Raw genomic sequence first — 15,234 nt, 5'->3', positions numbered from 1 at the left:
AAAAGTTGTATCATTTTCCCAAGATGTTGGACCATTATCAAAAAGGGGGAAAAGGCATCATTGTCACACTGAAAAAATTGTTACTAAAGATTCACACCAGAGAAACTCATCTTTTTATTAGAGAACTACTCTCAGTTGCACTCTTCCAGCAGCCTAACTGCAAAACAATGTATCTCTGCTTCAGGAAGACAAACTACAGTTGGAATGTTACAGGAAAAGTAATGATAGCATGACCAAACATTATCACTCGGGAAGTAAATTATTATACCCTTAGCCCATTGCAATTCCATAAACAGAACTGCTTAATGTTCAACTGCAGTAGCAACACACCATTATAACACACAACATTTAGTAAAATTAACCTCTTGTGTAATGGTACAAGTATACATGAGTTATACATTTAATTATTCATCAGTTAAAATTAATGTTAACTTGTTGCATCTCCCATTTAAAAAAAAAAAACAGAATTAGACAAACCTTTTGGTCCTCTGTACATATTCTGTGGTACCAGGTTGTATATTCTAATTAATATTTGGGTATGGTGGCCTAATGACACTGACACAGTTTATGTTACTGTAAATTGAAATGTTTGTTTCCTGGCAGAATGCATTTACACAGTAAAAAAAAAAAACTGCCCAGTTCAATGCGTTGCAGTAAAACTACAATTTAACAGAGAGATGTTAGTCGATTGCGCTGTCAGCCAAAAAAAACCCTTGGAAAAAATGCAAAACCAACAAGTAGTAACTAATCTCAACAACAAAATAAAACTTTTCTTTGACATAGACTTCACAACTATTTCCCACAAGGCAAATGAAAATACATTACAATTTTCATCAATAATTTAGAGAACAATATTGCATCATATTTCATTTTTGAATACATGACTGAATAAGAAATACGTATCTGAAGTGCCAAGCTGACCTAATCATGATCAGTTGCACAATTTGACACAAGAATCCATTCAGTCAGCATTAGCAATTTAATTTTTAAAATGTATTTTAAAACAAAACATTGTGCAAAAACCACAAAAGAGAAACAAAATTTGTCAAACCCATCGAAAATGTGAACGGCAGCCTAGATAATCACTTGAATTAAAGCCATCATAAAAAGACTATTGAGCTAAGATTTTGTTAATATTTTGGATCAAAAGGCAATGGGCCCAGCTCTATTTTGACATTTGCAATGTGCCTCCGATTTGTGTGTCCTGGCCTGCTCCATTTCTTCTCCCTGTTGGGGCGAGAATGAGCCCGCTGGTGCTTTCGCTGGTGGCCCAACAGGCTGTCCTCTTTACTTTTTGAAGTGGGCTTTTGCAAAGGTTTACTGTAAATTTGCAAACAGAAATAATATATATGTACACATGTATAGTGGACATTACCCCCTTCGGCTTCGTTGGCTTTTTCTAATCTTCAAATTTCATGCAGAGCATTCATTCAATGTGTAGAGTCTACTGATTTTGCAACCTATTGACAGAGGACAGAAGGTCATAGCATGCAATTTGCTTCATGCAGTCAGCGAGACAGCACCAGGTATTTAGCACAAATAATACACTGCAGCAAAACTGTTTACAGAAGCCCACGTTCATATGCTTTTAAAGTTCTTTTTGTAATATTTTCATTTCCAAGGCACCTCAAGCTCTTGTTATTTGTGATAGCATTTTTCCCATTGCTGCATTCATGCAATTTTCTTCTTAATTATGGCTTTGTTATGTAAACACATTCCCAGTTTTCCATTTCCCATTTCCATAACTAAAATAGAAAACTCACCTTGGCCCATAGCGTTTTGCATAGGTATCCCCAAAGAAGTGTCTATATACATACTCGTCCAGATCCTCAAACACATCATCATCATGGCTCTGGTACTCATTCATATCTTCCAGGTAGTCTTCCACACCACTAACAAAGTCTGTAAATAGCATCTGATCATGGATGAAGATACCATTGCGGAAGAAGTTGTTGATAAAGCTCTCCAGCTCCCTCCAGTGGTGGAAGTGGTTTACTTCTTGCTTTAGGTAGCTATGCATCAGCTGGTTGAACTCATCCATTCGTATGGGGTCCAGGGCCTTGTTGAAGAGGCTCATGGACTCTTGGTAAGCGCAGTCAAAAACACTGGAGCATCCCTTATGCATACCCCTGTGTTTTCCTTGCTCTGGCTCCTCCTGAACTTTGACCCCTGGCTTCCGAGTGTTACGGTCAGTCTGCAAACTCTCAGTGGTGGATTTATGTGCGCTTTGATGAAGGGGCTTGTGCTGCCAGGCTGGGCCATCAGAGCCCACGTCCTGGGGTTCTTGTTCCTTTTGGTGCTCGTGATGTTGAGCTTCGGCCTTGGCCACCTTCATCTCTTGAAACTGTAGATCTTGAGGCCGACGAGCCTTGTCCAATGTGCGGCTGGCTGAGTCCTTGAAGTGGCGGAAGGTGGATTTGACAGAGTCTGAGAACTTCCTCAAGTTCTCCTTCACGGCCTCCTTGGCCTTTTTGATTTGCTCCTTGTGGTGATAAACAAACTCCTTGGTGGAATTCTTCACGGCGTCAAAGGTCTCAGTGACCTTGCCAATCATGCTGTCCTTGGGGATTTTGTCTCTGGCCTGCTGGTCTCCTTTCAACCGCTCCTCCTTAGTCTCCACATACAGCCTCTCCCACAGGTCTGAGCGCTGTTGCTCGAAATTCAGCTTCTTCTCCAGCTCTGTCAGCCTCAACTGCAGCTCCTCCGTCTCCGGGTCAGCCTCTCCCATCGCTCCAGCGCTCCGGATGCTCAGCTGCTCCAGCTCCTCCTTCAGCTTATCCGTCACCTTGCGCTCTTTGTCCAGCTCCCTCCGCAGCATCTGGGCCTCGGCCATCAGCGTCTTCTTTTGCTGGAGGAAGCTCCGGATCCGCTGCTTCTCCTCCTCCAGGTGGTCCTTCAGCCTCTGGTTCTCAGACAGGATGGAATCTGCGCCGGTGCCTCTCTCCTCCAGGTTCCGGATCTGCGCCCGCAAGTTCCACAGCTCCTCCTGCAGGGTGGAGAGGGACTCCTCCTCGTGATCCAGCGAGCTCTTCAGTTGCTGGTTCTCCATGACCAGGCGCTTCCGTTGAGACTCCACCTCACTCTTCTGATCCATGCTCTCTTTCAGGCGTAAAGTCAGGTCATCTTTCTGTGCCTAGTATATAAATATAAAAGAAACATGCGATGCAGCATATCTGTATTTACATTTCTCTCTCTGATAACAAATTTTACCCTTTACACTTACCATCAATTATTTCAGCATGTAACATTATACATACATATTGTAAAATCACAATCAGATGAAAAACAGGTCATTCTTGGGGGAAATGGACACTTTTTAACCTTGACCTCTCAGAGCCTTCTGATATTTGACATCCACAATGTAACCCTGGAGCAATGACCATGGCTGCCAACAAAGGTTGATCTGTTTCAGGATTTTGTGATAGCTTCTGCTCTTAATTATTTAATTGGCTCAATCATAATCTCAATCTGCATAATCACCAGCTACAGCCACAGACTGGAAGTGTTTTATATTTTTCAAAGATTTTACTGTGCTCAAGTACAGTATTGAACCAGTGTAGTTTATAGAGCTGTCAGGAAACTTGAAACTAAGATGGTTGGAACAAAAATCTGGACTGGAGCCATGCACTGCTTTAACCGGAGTCAGTCACCCCAGTAATAGTCCTGTAAAATAAAAGGTACAAGAGGTCCCTCTCTGAAAACTGGCATGCGTATAAATCGGATTGTATAGAACAACACATGAAAGTAGTTTTGAGAAGTAGATTAGTCATTTTAATTATTAATAATTAATGCAAAGAATTAAGTCAGGGAAAAGTCTTAAGTAGACAATCTTAAGTAGAGAAATTCTTTGTGATCACAATGAGACCAAAATATTATTTGTACCATTCAAAAGTGGTTAGGCCAAAATGGACTGAAAATTGACAGTGTCCCTAATTTAAAAAGGGTCCATTTCCCCTTGGAATTCCCCAAACACACAAGCTGAATGGTGAATTTTGTTAAAGCACTTTTCAGTTTGCACAGACACTTCAAAGCCTCAAATAATGGGATTTAGTAGTTTTTTTTGTTACCTGAAGCTCAGCCTGTTTGAATCTGAGTTGCTCGTTCTCTTTAGTTATTTTATCCACAATCCCAGTGAAGGACAGCACCATACCACGCTTTTCCTCTAGGTCCCCTCTCAGATGCTGAACCACTTCCTAGATGTGGAAAGGGCATCACTAACAGGAGCACAATCACGGCTCTCAGATATTTTAAAGCCCTCAAAACTTCAGCCCAAGTAGCAGCAGGAATATCAAAGCCTTTTAAGATGGTGTCAAGTGAGATATTACAGAGAAAGACACAAGAAGCGCTCAAAAAGTGTCCTCATGTGACAAAACAGACAATGAACAGGAAAGCAATTTGTTCTCTGGTTTAGCCCTATGGCGTTCAATTTTGATGGCTGTATTTCTTATGGAATTTTGTTGTTTGTAAGTCTCCCTCATAGGCACCTTACATTGGGTTTGTAAATAATAAAGCACATCCAATTTTAATAATTTATGTCCTGCCTGTGTCCATGTTATGATACACTAATGCACTCTGGTGCGGGTCTAGAATAGCTAGGGGATTCCAGTATTTTTATTTATTTTTTCCCCAGCTGAGAAGGAGAGGATGACAAATGGCTGGCAGAACACTGTAGCTCATCAGATAGTGTGAAAAGCAAGAACTGAATATAGAGGCATAACAGCTGAAACAAAGTTCACCAAGAGTCATGCTAAACCACAAAAGAGCCACAGATCGAACAAGGGACAAACGCCGAAGTGGCCACTTGTCAGTAAAGCAGTCGAACAGGGGAAAAAAGAGGAAGACTGAATTCATCAGCTCACATTTTCACTCTTAATAATGCTCTCCTACAACAGTTGAAAAAGAGCTTGCATAAAACAATCTGACATACAAAAACATTCCAACTGTGAGCAAATTTAACTGAGCACAGCTCATTCTCATGTGTTTGCTTTACTCCGAACAAACTAATTGCCCTCCTGACCTTGCTCTCGGCGATCAGATCCTGTTCCTTCTGACACTGGTGCTTGTCGCCTCTCAAATCACTCAGCTCGCTCACACGGATTTTCTCCACTATTTTCTGCCTCTCCTTAATCTGAACTGTACCTGCAAAACAAAGGACATGTCAGTTATCCGTGCCATGCAATTATTCAGTTTAAGGATTAGTGGAGGTAACATCTAGAAATGCTTGCAAACGATGAAAAGAGTATAGAGGTGCACATATAACAAAGGAAAAGGAAACTGCGCATGGGAAATGTACAGTCTGTGAGGCTGCAGTAACGTCCTCAGATCTAACCCTTGTTTTACTGACAAACAGAATGAATAAGCATGAGATCACACACAGCAACAAAACCAGCGGTCCCGCAAACCTCAAAAATGAACCATAATGCAAATCCCCAAAGCTACAGAAGCTTTTCTGAATTCAGATCTGATGCAAAATCCCAAGTCGGCATGCAAAGTTTGCAGTAGCTTTTACACTAAATACTGGTGATGATGGGAGATGTTCACACAAGTTCCCAGGTGACAGTTTGTTTCTCTGTGAACAGAGAAACTCTCTCCGTACCCCCATGCTGGACATAGAGAGTATGTCCAGTCTCTGTTAATGTAAGGAAGAGGTGCCACTTAACCCCCTTTCTCCAAAGCATAGCGTATTCATGGGCATTCAATTTCATGATAAAATAGGACTGTATCCCTCCCCCATCACCATGATAGACTGGGGCAAAAAAAAGTCAAATGATACAAATTAAGGGTGAAATAATGATTTTAAAAGGGGAGGTGCTTGCCATGCCTTGCATTCAGTCTCACAGTTCACTTCACAAAAAAGCAGTCTGATAATGCATTCATCTGACTTATCCATCCAAGCAGTTTGAGTGGCACCTCAAATCACTACTTCATACCTTCAAATTTTCCTGGAAAGCAAAATAAATACAACTTTCTAGAAAGCCACAGAATAAAACAGCCTTTTCTATCTCATCCTTCTAATTTCTCAGACAGATTAGCTTAACTGATATTTTTCCTGAGTGGAAGGAACCATTTGCCATGGGTCAGTTACCCTTTTGCTCCAATGTGAGCATTAGGAAGAATACAAGCATCCTCCATTAATGTTTAAACTTTCCAAAGTTTTGCCCAAATAAATTAAGACTCCAGATCCTTTCAGAAGCAATAAATTACTGATATCTGCCATCTGACCGCAATGCCATTTTAAGTAATACAAATTACGACAGTGTCAGGTTTTCCTCCAATGCATGCTATGCTGGCAATCTTAAACAATAGTACTGTTACTAGAGCAAATAGTGTCATTAACTGAAGAAGTATTATACGTAATTCCACCATTTGAAAGACACACCAGAAGAGATCAAATCTGATCATAAATTGGAAACAGACCATCATTTCAGCCTTAAATCCGTAACTGAATTCACCATGCACGATAGCCCAAAGATACTCACCATAAAAGTGGCCGAAGCCCATGCTAATGGCGATGACCAGGGCCAGCAGGATGCACTTGTTGAGGGTACCATTCACATGCCCCTGGGTAGGGGCTCCACGTGCCTGCTGCGGCTCCTGTTGCTCCTGTTGCTCCTGTTGCTCCTGTTGCTCCTCACCTTGTCCCACACACTGCACCTCCTCGACCTCAGGTGCTGTAGCTGTGCTCCTCCTTACCCGTCGCCTCCTCAAGGCCTGGCTGGGCTGCTCCCCCATCTCATCATCACTGCTGCTGGTGCTGCTAGTGCCGCCTGCAGGGGGCTCCACTGGGAACACTGATGAACATTACAGCACAAATAACACCAACTCACTTTCGGCTCAGTTAACAGGATGTGGGCGACAACATGACATTGACAGCACTGTGTTCTGTACACAGCCCATGCTCACCATTACAATGCTGTCCTTCAAGGAGTCAGAAGATAATAGTTAAACAATGCTAAACAGTCATTTAAATCATACATATGCTAATGTTAGCCACCAAGACATGACATAGTCAGCTGCAAGATAATAATGTTTTATTTATGATTTGTTTTCGCCTTTGATGGTGCCAATATTGTATCAATATAACACATTCACTTAAGTGCAATACTACTCTATTCAGATCCAATGGAATCATCTTTCTGTCAACCACTTTTATGTCATATACTTTTTCCTCTGTAGAGCTGGAACCAAGCTAGCACAAACTGCAGCCAAAGCTGGCTGCCCCATAGAGAATGATGGTTTTTCTACTGTATAATCTATTACCAAAGTTATTACATGACATCAAACAAAATGAAACATCTGCTAGAGCTTTATCTACAGTTCAATGCTGCGGTTTTCCTAAAAATACCAGACTCCATATTATATACTATATATGTAATTATGGCTGTACAGTTTGATCAGCAATGGTAGCATGCTCCCATCTCATTTCAATATTGATCTCTCTAAAAGACCTTGAGCCTGGTAGCCTGAGATGAAGGGTCGAACAGGTACACACTTCCCCAGATACTGTGGTGAAAGACAAAAACTCCCCAAAAAATTTCACATGGATACCTGGAAGCAAACCTTCTCAAACTCTAGAATGTCATTAATGAGCAAATTTATAATTAAAAATGACAGTATAAAATTATAAGTTAAAGAACTTACTTTAAGTGATTTAAGCAGAACTTACGGTACATAATGTTCTGTACAGACATTTAACAGAAATTTATGATCATTTACTTTTTTTCGATTACTGACTGCAACAGTTGATAAGAAAGATGACATACATGTCAGATTTGGTATTAGTTATCAGAGGAGTTCAAGTAGTAAATCAATTAAAACATTAAATGTGGAGGATTGGAGTTAAATACAAAGGTGGTGATGGTATACTGTGCTATAACAACCACCCAGTGCCTCAATGATAATAAACATCCAATACAGAAGCCCTGCAAGTTTGTGTCTATCTTTTAGCCCACTGAATCGGTGACATTCAAGATGCCATGTGACTTAAATTGATGGCAACACAATTCTTACCTTGGCCTATAATACATTGGGCATGATAAACGAATGATCTGAGGAATGCTCTATCCAGGTTTAAACCAGCGCAGGAGTATTACTACACATTACATACAACGAACATAATTGATTTGGAAATGGAAAAAACCCACATATAAGGGGCCAGTCCCATAAGGTCAATACAAATCCTGCTTTGGAAAACAACTCAGACCAGAAACATACACAGAAAAGCAAGCTCTGTGGCCACATGCAAACTTTTACCACCAGCTGCTTAACCTCCAAGCCTCTAAAAAATGCCCATGCTTGTTTACTTCATGGCACAGAATTAGTCCTAACAGCGGCTTATCAGAGTTTCTGCAAGCATTGGCCATGTTGAGCAAGACAGGCGCATACTATCAGATTCACTCCGGTGGAAACCACCTGGGAAGGAGCAGCTGCCAGACAGATGCCCTTTCAGACGATTGCCCAAGTCCCTGAAACTTTCCGGAAGCTTCCAATGGCTCATCATCAAATCTGCTTGAAACAATAAAAACCCATATTGATTCTGTATTTCCTACTTTTCTCATTTCCTCTTCCTTGGCTTTCTTGTTTTCTGAATGTGCTTTGCAAAATTCTATCAAAGTTCCAAGAAGAGTAATTAGGCACTACAGGGATTGCGTTGCTGCTTTCTCATAGAATCTGAGAAACCAGTGACATGTAATGGAGTGTATACATTAAGGCCGATGAAGTTCAGGCCAACATTATTTTAAAAAGAGATCAGACGGGACCAAATGTGGTAACTTACAGGTCTTCTCAGGAGTGCTGAAGGTGTACTGGCTGCTGGAAGAGGTTCCCAAGTAGAGTTCCTCATTGCCCAGCGACTCCTCCGCCAGGACCGCCTGCTCCTCCCAGGGCCCCAACTCTGCCACCCTGGACGGGTCCAGGGTCACAATGTCCGAGTGATCGCTGGAGGAGCACACTGGGACGTTCCCCTCTGCACCATCCTCCTCACCAGCCTGGGGAATGGTGGTGTGTTTTATGCAACAGAATGCAGCCTCTCATGACATCACGTCACGTCAGCCTCTCAGCACTGGATAAGTGCACCCAGATAAAATTAGCTCAGTTAACAAAAGACATCTTTTCTGTTTAGCTTTTTTGTTGTTGTTTTGTCTCTTTTTTACCTCAGAAACCGGTAACGTCTCTTCAACCGTTTCCTCTTTTATGGTGGTAATGAGACATGACTCAGCCCTCTCTTCGGTGCCAGCTAAAAAAAATTTCCAAAATATTCTTACTGAGTACAAATATAAATTAAATTTTCATATTATTTAAAGTAAGAGTGTGGCAGTTATTAAATATATTGAATGTATGAGTCAACCTTTTCTGTAAACTTTATTTCACTGCATGTTATCCTTTTGAGCACACTTCTGAGTGTAGACCATCTGAAAGCACCTTCAGTTAATGTAGTCTCTTAATTTTACTAATTCTAGCATTTTGTTCTTGGCAATTCATAAAGGCAACATGCCAACAGATACATATACTTCATATCCAACATAGCAAGGTCTTTCTTACTCTAAAATGGAAGAGTGTTAGAAAACAATGCTACACTGTGAGGACCTACCGCAGGGAGCCGTTGGCTCGTTCTGCTTCACCTCCTCCTCCAGCATAGGGAGGCTTTCGGTTGGGTCAGGCCCGCCATCCGTCCCGTTCTCCGACCCCAGGGTCTCAATGTCTGAACCCTTCCAATCAGCACACAGACGACTCGGTGAGAAGGCAGGCATTGCAATTTGCATCTCACCCAGTTACCTCCACAATACTGCACATTCCATATACAGTATTCATAAGCACACGCCAGAAGCACAGTACAATATCACTCTTTATTTTCCTACATGACCGACTTAGGTATGCTTAACTTGAAATGTGTACTAAGCCACATTTATTTTCTTTTTGTCAAAGATGTCCTTTCGAAGGGGAATTTTATACCCTTCTCCCTGATGCTTAAATCTTCTTTTGAAAAGAAATAAAGTCCACAGCTGCACATACTGCAAACTCTGCTATATCACACTGGCTTAATGATCTTATTCTAAAACATTAATTGTACATATTCTAAAAATAAGCAGTGGATAATTAAAGAATAATTGTTGTATTCATGTTTTTCATGCATTGACATATTATCTAAACAAAAACAATACTTTTCTTGAAACGGAAGCCATTTAATGAAAGATAAAGTATGGACAAGCTAGATAACAAAAACATATAATCAGATTCAACAGTTAATTTGCATACTTACTATTGCATACTTACACACATATTACTCACAGAAATAATATTATCAATATTAATGTACTCGTAATATTAATGTAATGTATTAATGTAATGTACTATATCCTTCATTTAAAATCTGTATTAAGTTCAGTTGTAGTTCAGTCTTCACAATGAGAAATAGTGTGTACACAAGATAACCACTTTGGCTTTGTGAAAGTAATGATTAAAATAAATCCTTAACATCATACTTCCGCACTTGGTTCTAATTGTGTGCAAGTTCAAGAGCATATGTCACCCACCATGCAGAAAAAAGTGTATAAAGTCAGTTAACTTGAGTGTTCTACCATGGCTAAAAAATAAACTGTAATAACTGGCTGTAGCAGTGGACCAGTCTACAGCATTAGAATGCAGACTTACCTCATTGCTTATGAGCGTCCATCCACAAGAAGACTCTGAGTCGCTTGAGCTCTCCGACATCTTTCCACCAGCTGTGAGTATAATGCATGGCATATTGTCAAGGTGCTTACTTAACTGCAAAACTGCTGAACAGGCCTGGGCAAGACCAATGTGAGCATAACAATGAAAACTGTTGTGACCTTGATATATAAGCCAATAAGCTTCAACTTTGGACAGAATACAGCCAATTTGAGAAGAAATGTCAAGCTGACAAAACTTCCTGACTGCCATGTATTTGTTTACTCTTGAATGACCTTACTCATTAGTGCAAACTTGGCTGTATGCCAGTTGCCGTGTGTATGTCATATCTTACAGTTGCAAAATCATGAAATGGGAAATAGAGTAAGAATGAGTAGCAATAATCCGGCTATTTTATACATGAAGAGACAACCAAATGACCGTGGGTACTGGGATACTACCCCACTTCAAATATAGTAGCCTAATGTTCAAATACAGCCCGTTTTTTAGGTCAATACATTCATACAACAATACAACAGACGACGCAAGGTGTAGTAGTAAACACATAAGCATATTAAATACCAGAGATAAGCCAGCGGACCATGTAAATCTAAAATGATATGGAACTTGCTACACCGTTATTCTATGCATAAGGCTATCGCCGCGAAAGCCTCGCCCAACTTTTATATTAGCCAAATGTGTTGCTACTGCCCAGTTTATTCACAAACGCAAAAGGTTTTTCAAATCCTGAATTCATCTTACTCTCATACCATTCACGATGCTGAAACAATCGAGGTTTAAAACGCTATCGACGCAACTACCTCCTACATCAAAAACAATAATGGGTAAGCCCTGGCGGCGAGACACCTTGGGGGGTTCTATAGGGCTATGACGAGTGCTGGAAATTGCAACCTATTCCACCAGTCCCACCCAATGTGTATGCATGGTTATTGGAGCTGCGAAAACCTGCACTGCGTTGATTTGCCCTGTCTCCGGCCTAAGCAAAATTCTGCCTCGGCGCAGAAACTGCACAAAATTAAGTCGACATCTCAGTGAACTCATCGCTAATTAGCTAGGTAGTTGTCTTCGAATCATTCCACTTCAATCAACATCAATAATATATTCAGTAGCAGAGCTGTCAGTTCTCCAGGGAATATTGCACGCCCCCAATAGTCTTACGCGCCAGCTTTTTTCCAAGGCAGCAGGAGAGAAGCAAGCTAGCTACACAGCTAGCTATATACTGATATGAGGCTACATCGTATAATTTATTGCAAGGCATATAAATACAATATACATAGCCTAATAGCAATGTAACTATTACATGTGCCGTTTTGTGCAAAAGTGTACCTTGCACTTTTTGTATACAGTGCAAAATCAGACAAATTAAATAATAAGTAGGCTTACCAGCAAGAAAGATCAGCTCAGCTGACTGCCCTTGTAATAGCTGTCGCAACTGCGCCCTCACAACTTCTCCCTCAATAACAACACAGACCTCTCAGTATGCAAATAAACCAACCAGCGGCTGCAGTGACGGATGGGAATAGTAGTTTCTTTCTTCACCGTTTGTTATTCCACCTCTATAGAACACTATAGGCTCATGAACTACGTATCCCATTTCCCATTCACCTTCCACTCTGTTGATAAACGTAACATTTTCCGGACCATGTGATCGGACCATGTGTCTAACTATAGACACGTTCCTATGGTCCGGCACCAAAACAAAAATCTCCGGTTTTACTGGGTAGCTGTGAGGTCCAGAGAATGATCGCAGTTTAGGTTTCTTTCTTGAAAGTTAGTTCAGTTCTTTACCTAAGCAGTTAGCCACTTCACTGACTGTAATCAATACTAAACCTCTTTATGAGTGATTAGTGACGGGATCTCTTTTTCCAGGAGCCCCTTTTCTACTAATGAGAGGTTATGTTAACGAGCTGGTTATTTTTTTTATTGTGTTCCAAATAAGTAATATACGTAATGATTTTAAAACTATTAAGTCCATACGTTGTCAATGGTACAGTGACATATGACAAGTTTTTTTAATTAGTGGAATATTTTCAGAACTGACATCCATAATGTGGCCCATTTGATGTTGTTAGTGTTGACAATAATAATTGTGAAGGTTTTTAAGGCAGATTATGAACCACACTATGGGACATTCAATGCAATTTGTTTCGTTAAATTTCATTCCAAAGCTCAACTCAACTGAATGATCATCTTGGTACAATATACATCTGCTAACATGCAAGTAAGGATCAGAATTTCTTGGTAAGCTTAAAACTTTTTTTTTTTTTTTTCAGAATGAAGAAGTAAACTAAACTGATAATTTACCAGACAGACTTAATATTCAGTAATTACATCTTGAATCTGGACATAAATGACATTATTCCCCAGCAGAGGTCAGTGTACTGCAGGGTAAAGAGAAAAAATATTGCATACAGATAATTGCAAAAATCATGTATTCTTTTTCAAATAGGCCTAGCTTTTTTATGGAACTCATGAGTACTATCACTTATAATTACAAGCACGCTAAAACAATGGCATATATACTTTAAGATCTGCGATTCGTAACATGTGCTTGTGTATACATGACCACTTACAACTTAAAATATTTTGTGAACCTCCTACTGTGTTCTGTTCATATATATTTTTTTAGTTTTACTTTACTTACCAGTTTGGAATGTTCAATTTCATTTTGTAGTCCAGTTCCACTGCTGCAACATCCTTCTTGTCCATAAAAGAGAGCAGGCCAGCACATGCTGAGCCAGACATTGCTTCTTTTTCAGTCTGCAGACCGCCATTGTAGCAGAGAGCTAAATTCCTTGTGCAGCTAGCGAATGCAGGTAACCAGTCAACTAGAGGAGTCACTGTTGTATGATGGAGTATGTAAACCCTGTTGGCTAACACCCTGGCTACCTGGGCAACACAAAGGCCAGCAGTGTATTGCTCTGCGCTATTCCCAGCTACAGTCAGCATTATAACAGTCTGGGTTTAAGACTGTGGTGTGCATCACTACACCAAGGAATAGTGCATAAGTTGGGCTCACCACCATAGAAGCCAAGCTTCCCATTATTATTACAGCAGATTAAGTAGCCAGATAACTACAAACCTGGTTCCCAGCATAGAAGGTATTGGCCAAGAGCATCTTTAACTGGAAGCTGGTTAAATGAAGCTTGTAATTTCATTGGCCACTTGGAAGTCGTTCAGTCAGCTATAATGACTGAGCCTGGTAACATTTTGGGATTAAAAAGGCAAGTGCACTCACAACTCATTTCGGCACTCACAATGCAGCTTGCACAATGTCCCAGATTCTCTGAGTTTCATTTGCCCTCATGTAGAGAAGTGCTTGAATGGAAATAAAAGCTGGCCAATGGAGCCACGTATAATTTAGGTTGAGATACAAACACCATATAATTCCAGTTTACAGAAGGCAATGCCTCATCTTCTGTGGGCTTATAGTCTGGTATTTGCTATACAGTACTGCAGCTAAGTAAGCATCGCCTGGCATATGTCTCACTGATGAGAACTAGCCCATTGCTTCAGTAATGTCATAACCCTGGCCCCAATGACGTAGATCTTATTTAAACTTTGGGGAAAGGAAACAGGACATTTTCTCTAGTATTATTTTTTTTTGTTGGTGTGGGGGGGGGGGGGGGGGGCTGGGGGTTAACAGTACCACGCAATACAACAGTATAATATTGGGGGGACCATTTCTAGTTTTCCCAAAGTCAGCAGGGGGTGGAATGCCCCCCCCCCTGTTCCCCCTATTCCCTACATCTGTGCCTGACTCAAACATTATTTCAAGCTTGGTAACAGTTTTAAACATTTTTTGTGAAGAGTAATTATTGTACTAAAACAATAATTAAAAACTTATAACTGAAAGTTACTATTATTAAAATAATTGAATTCCATTTGTTAGTAATGCATAGGGCCATGTGTGTGAGCATATCTATAAACTGCTTATTTTGACCTTTTTAATTGCAGTATTCCTACTGTGTATAGCTATTGCAGTACAATAAATATAAAAAGTGCATCCACTTACATAAGACTAGGTGTCTGAGCTAAACTCAAAGCAAAATAAATGTTACTGAACTGTGTTAAACATTAGATAAAGTACTAAGATAACTGACTTTTGTTGTACGATTCTTGGTTTGGGGCAATGTGTTACTGAGTACAGAAATATTTGTTGGTATAGCAGCTATAAGCTTGCTATATTGTACTAAATTAATCAAATTTACAACAGGAATTTTACAAATGTGAAAATCAAGGAATCTGGAAACATGGGTTCAACTGTTACCTTTGGGTATATCATCAAAATCTTCCATTTTAAAAGCTAGTTCCCAGAGTGAAAAAACTAATGTTGTAAAAAGCATTTGCAAACTGGTCACTACACAGCCTTAGCAGCTTCTAAGGACTAAATTAGATTCTTCTTCTTGCTTTTGTGTTTACAGAGGCATACCACTGCAATACCAAGGACAATACCATTAAGAGTCCACTGAGTCTCCATGGGGTAATTGTTGACTGATATTCACACAAATATTTTTAATAACCATTTTGTATAAATAATTAGATATTCCAATGAAGACAAAAAGC

The 15,234-nt window shown here is 40.2% G+C and overlaps 1 protein-coding gene across 8 annotated transcripts; it reads right to left on the bottom strand.

The window, feature by feature from the left end:
- Positions 1-96: 96 nt before the first annotated feature.
- Positions 97-12,177, bottom strand: LOC118228529 (cell cycle progression protein 1-like). 8 transcript variants are annotated; one of them, XM_035420110.1, is made up of 12 exons: positions 12,052-12,177; positions 10,651-10,721; positions 9,590-9,707; positions 9,153-9,235; positions 8,777-8,987; positions 8,413-8,508; positions 6,480-6,791; positions 5,931-5,942; positions 5,018-5,139; positions 4,068-4,193; positions 1,764-3,133; positions 97-1,320 (listed from the first exon to the last, which is right to left on the bottom strand). In XM_035420110.1, exons 2-12 carry the CDS (start codon positions 10,708-10,710, stop codon positions 1,131-1,133), a joined length of 2,700 nt encoding a protein of 899 aa, XP_035276001.1. In that variant the 5' UTR covers positions 10,711-10,721; positions 12,052-12,177; the 3' UTR covers positions 97-1,130. The 8 variants fall into 8 exon arrangements, with proteins under 8 accessions (XP_035276001.1, XP_035276002.1, XP_035276006.1 ...); XM_035420111.1 differs by having other exon boundaries at positions 8,413-8,505; XM_035420118.1 differs by having other exon boundaries at positions 1,182-1,460.
- Positions 12,178-15,234: the final 3,057 nt, after the last annotated feature.

The sequence above is a fragment of the Anguilla anguilla genome, chromosome 5, assembly GCF_013347855.1.
Source record: "Anguilla anguilla isolate fAngAng1 chromosome 5, fAngAng1.pri, whole genome shotgun sequence".
Taxonomy (NCBI): domain Eukaryota; kingdom Metazoa; phylum Chordata; class Actinopteri; order Anguilliformes; family Anguillidae; genus Anguilla; species Anguilla anguilla.
The sequence above is the reverse complement of the archived record's forward strand: the minus strand, read 5'-3'. Positions and strand labels throughout refer to the sequence as shown.

Bases quoted from the DNA above. Each gene is read 5' to 3' on its own strand.
- LOC118228529 (XM_035420110.1), bottom strand. From the start codon at position 10,710: ATGTCGGAGAGCTCAAGCGACTCAGAGTCTTCTTGTGGATGGACGCTC. The intron at 8,988-9,152 runs GTAAAAAAGAGA...ACCATTCCCCAG, and splicing joins AGACGTTACCGGTTTCTGAG to GCTGGTGAGGAGGATGGTGC. The intron at 4,194-5,017 runs GTCAGGAGGGCA...TTCCACATCTAG, and splicing joins ATCTGATCGCCGAGAGCAAG to GAAGTGGTTCAGCATCTGAG.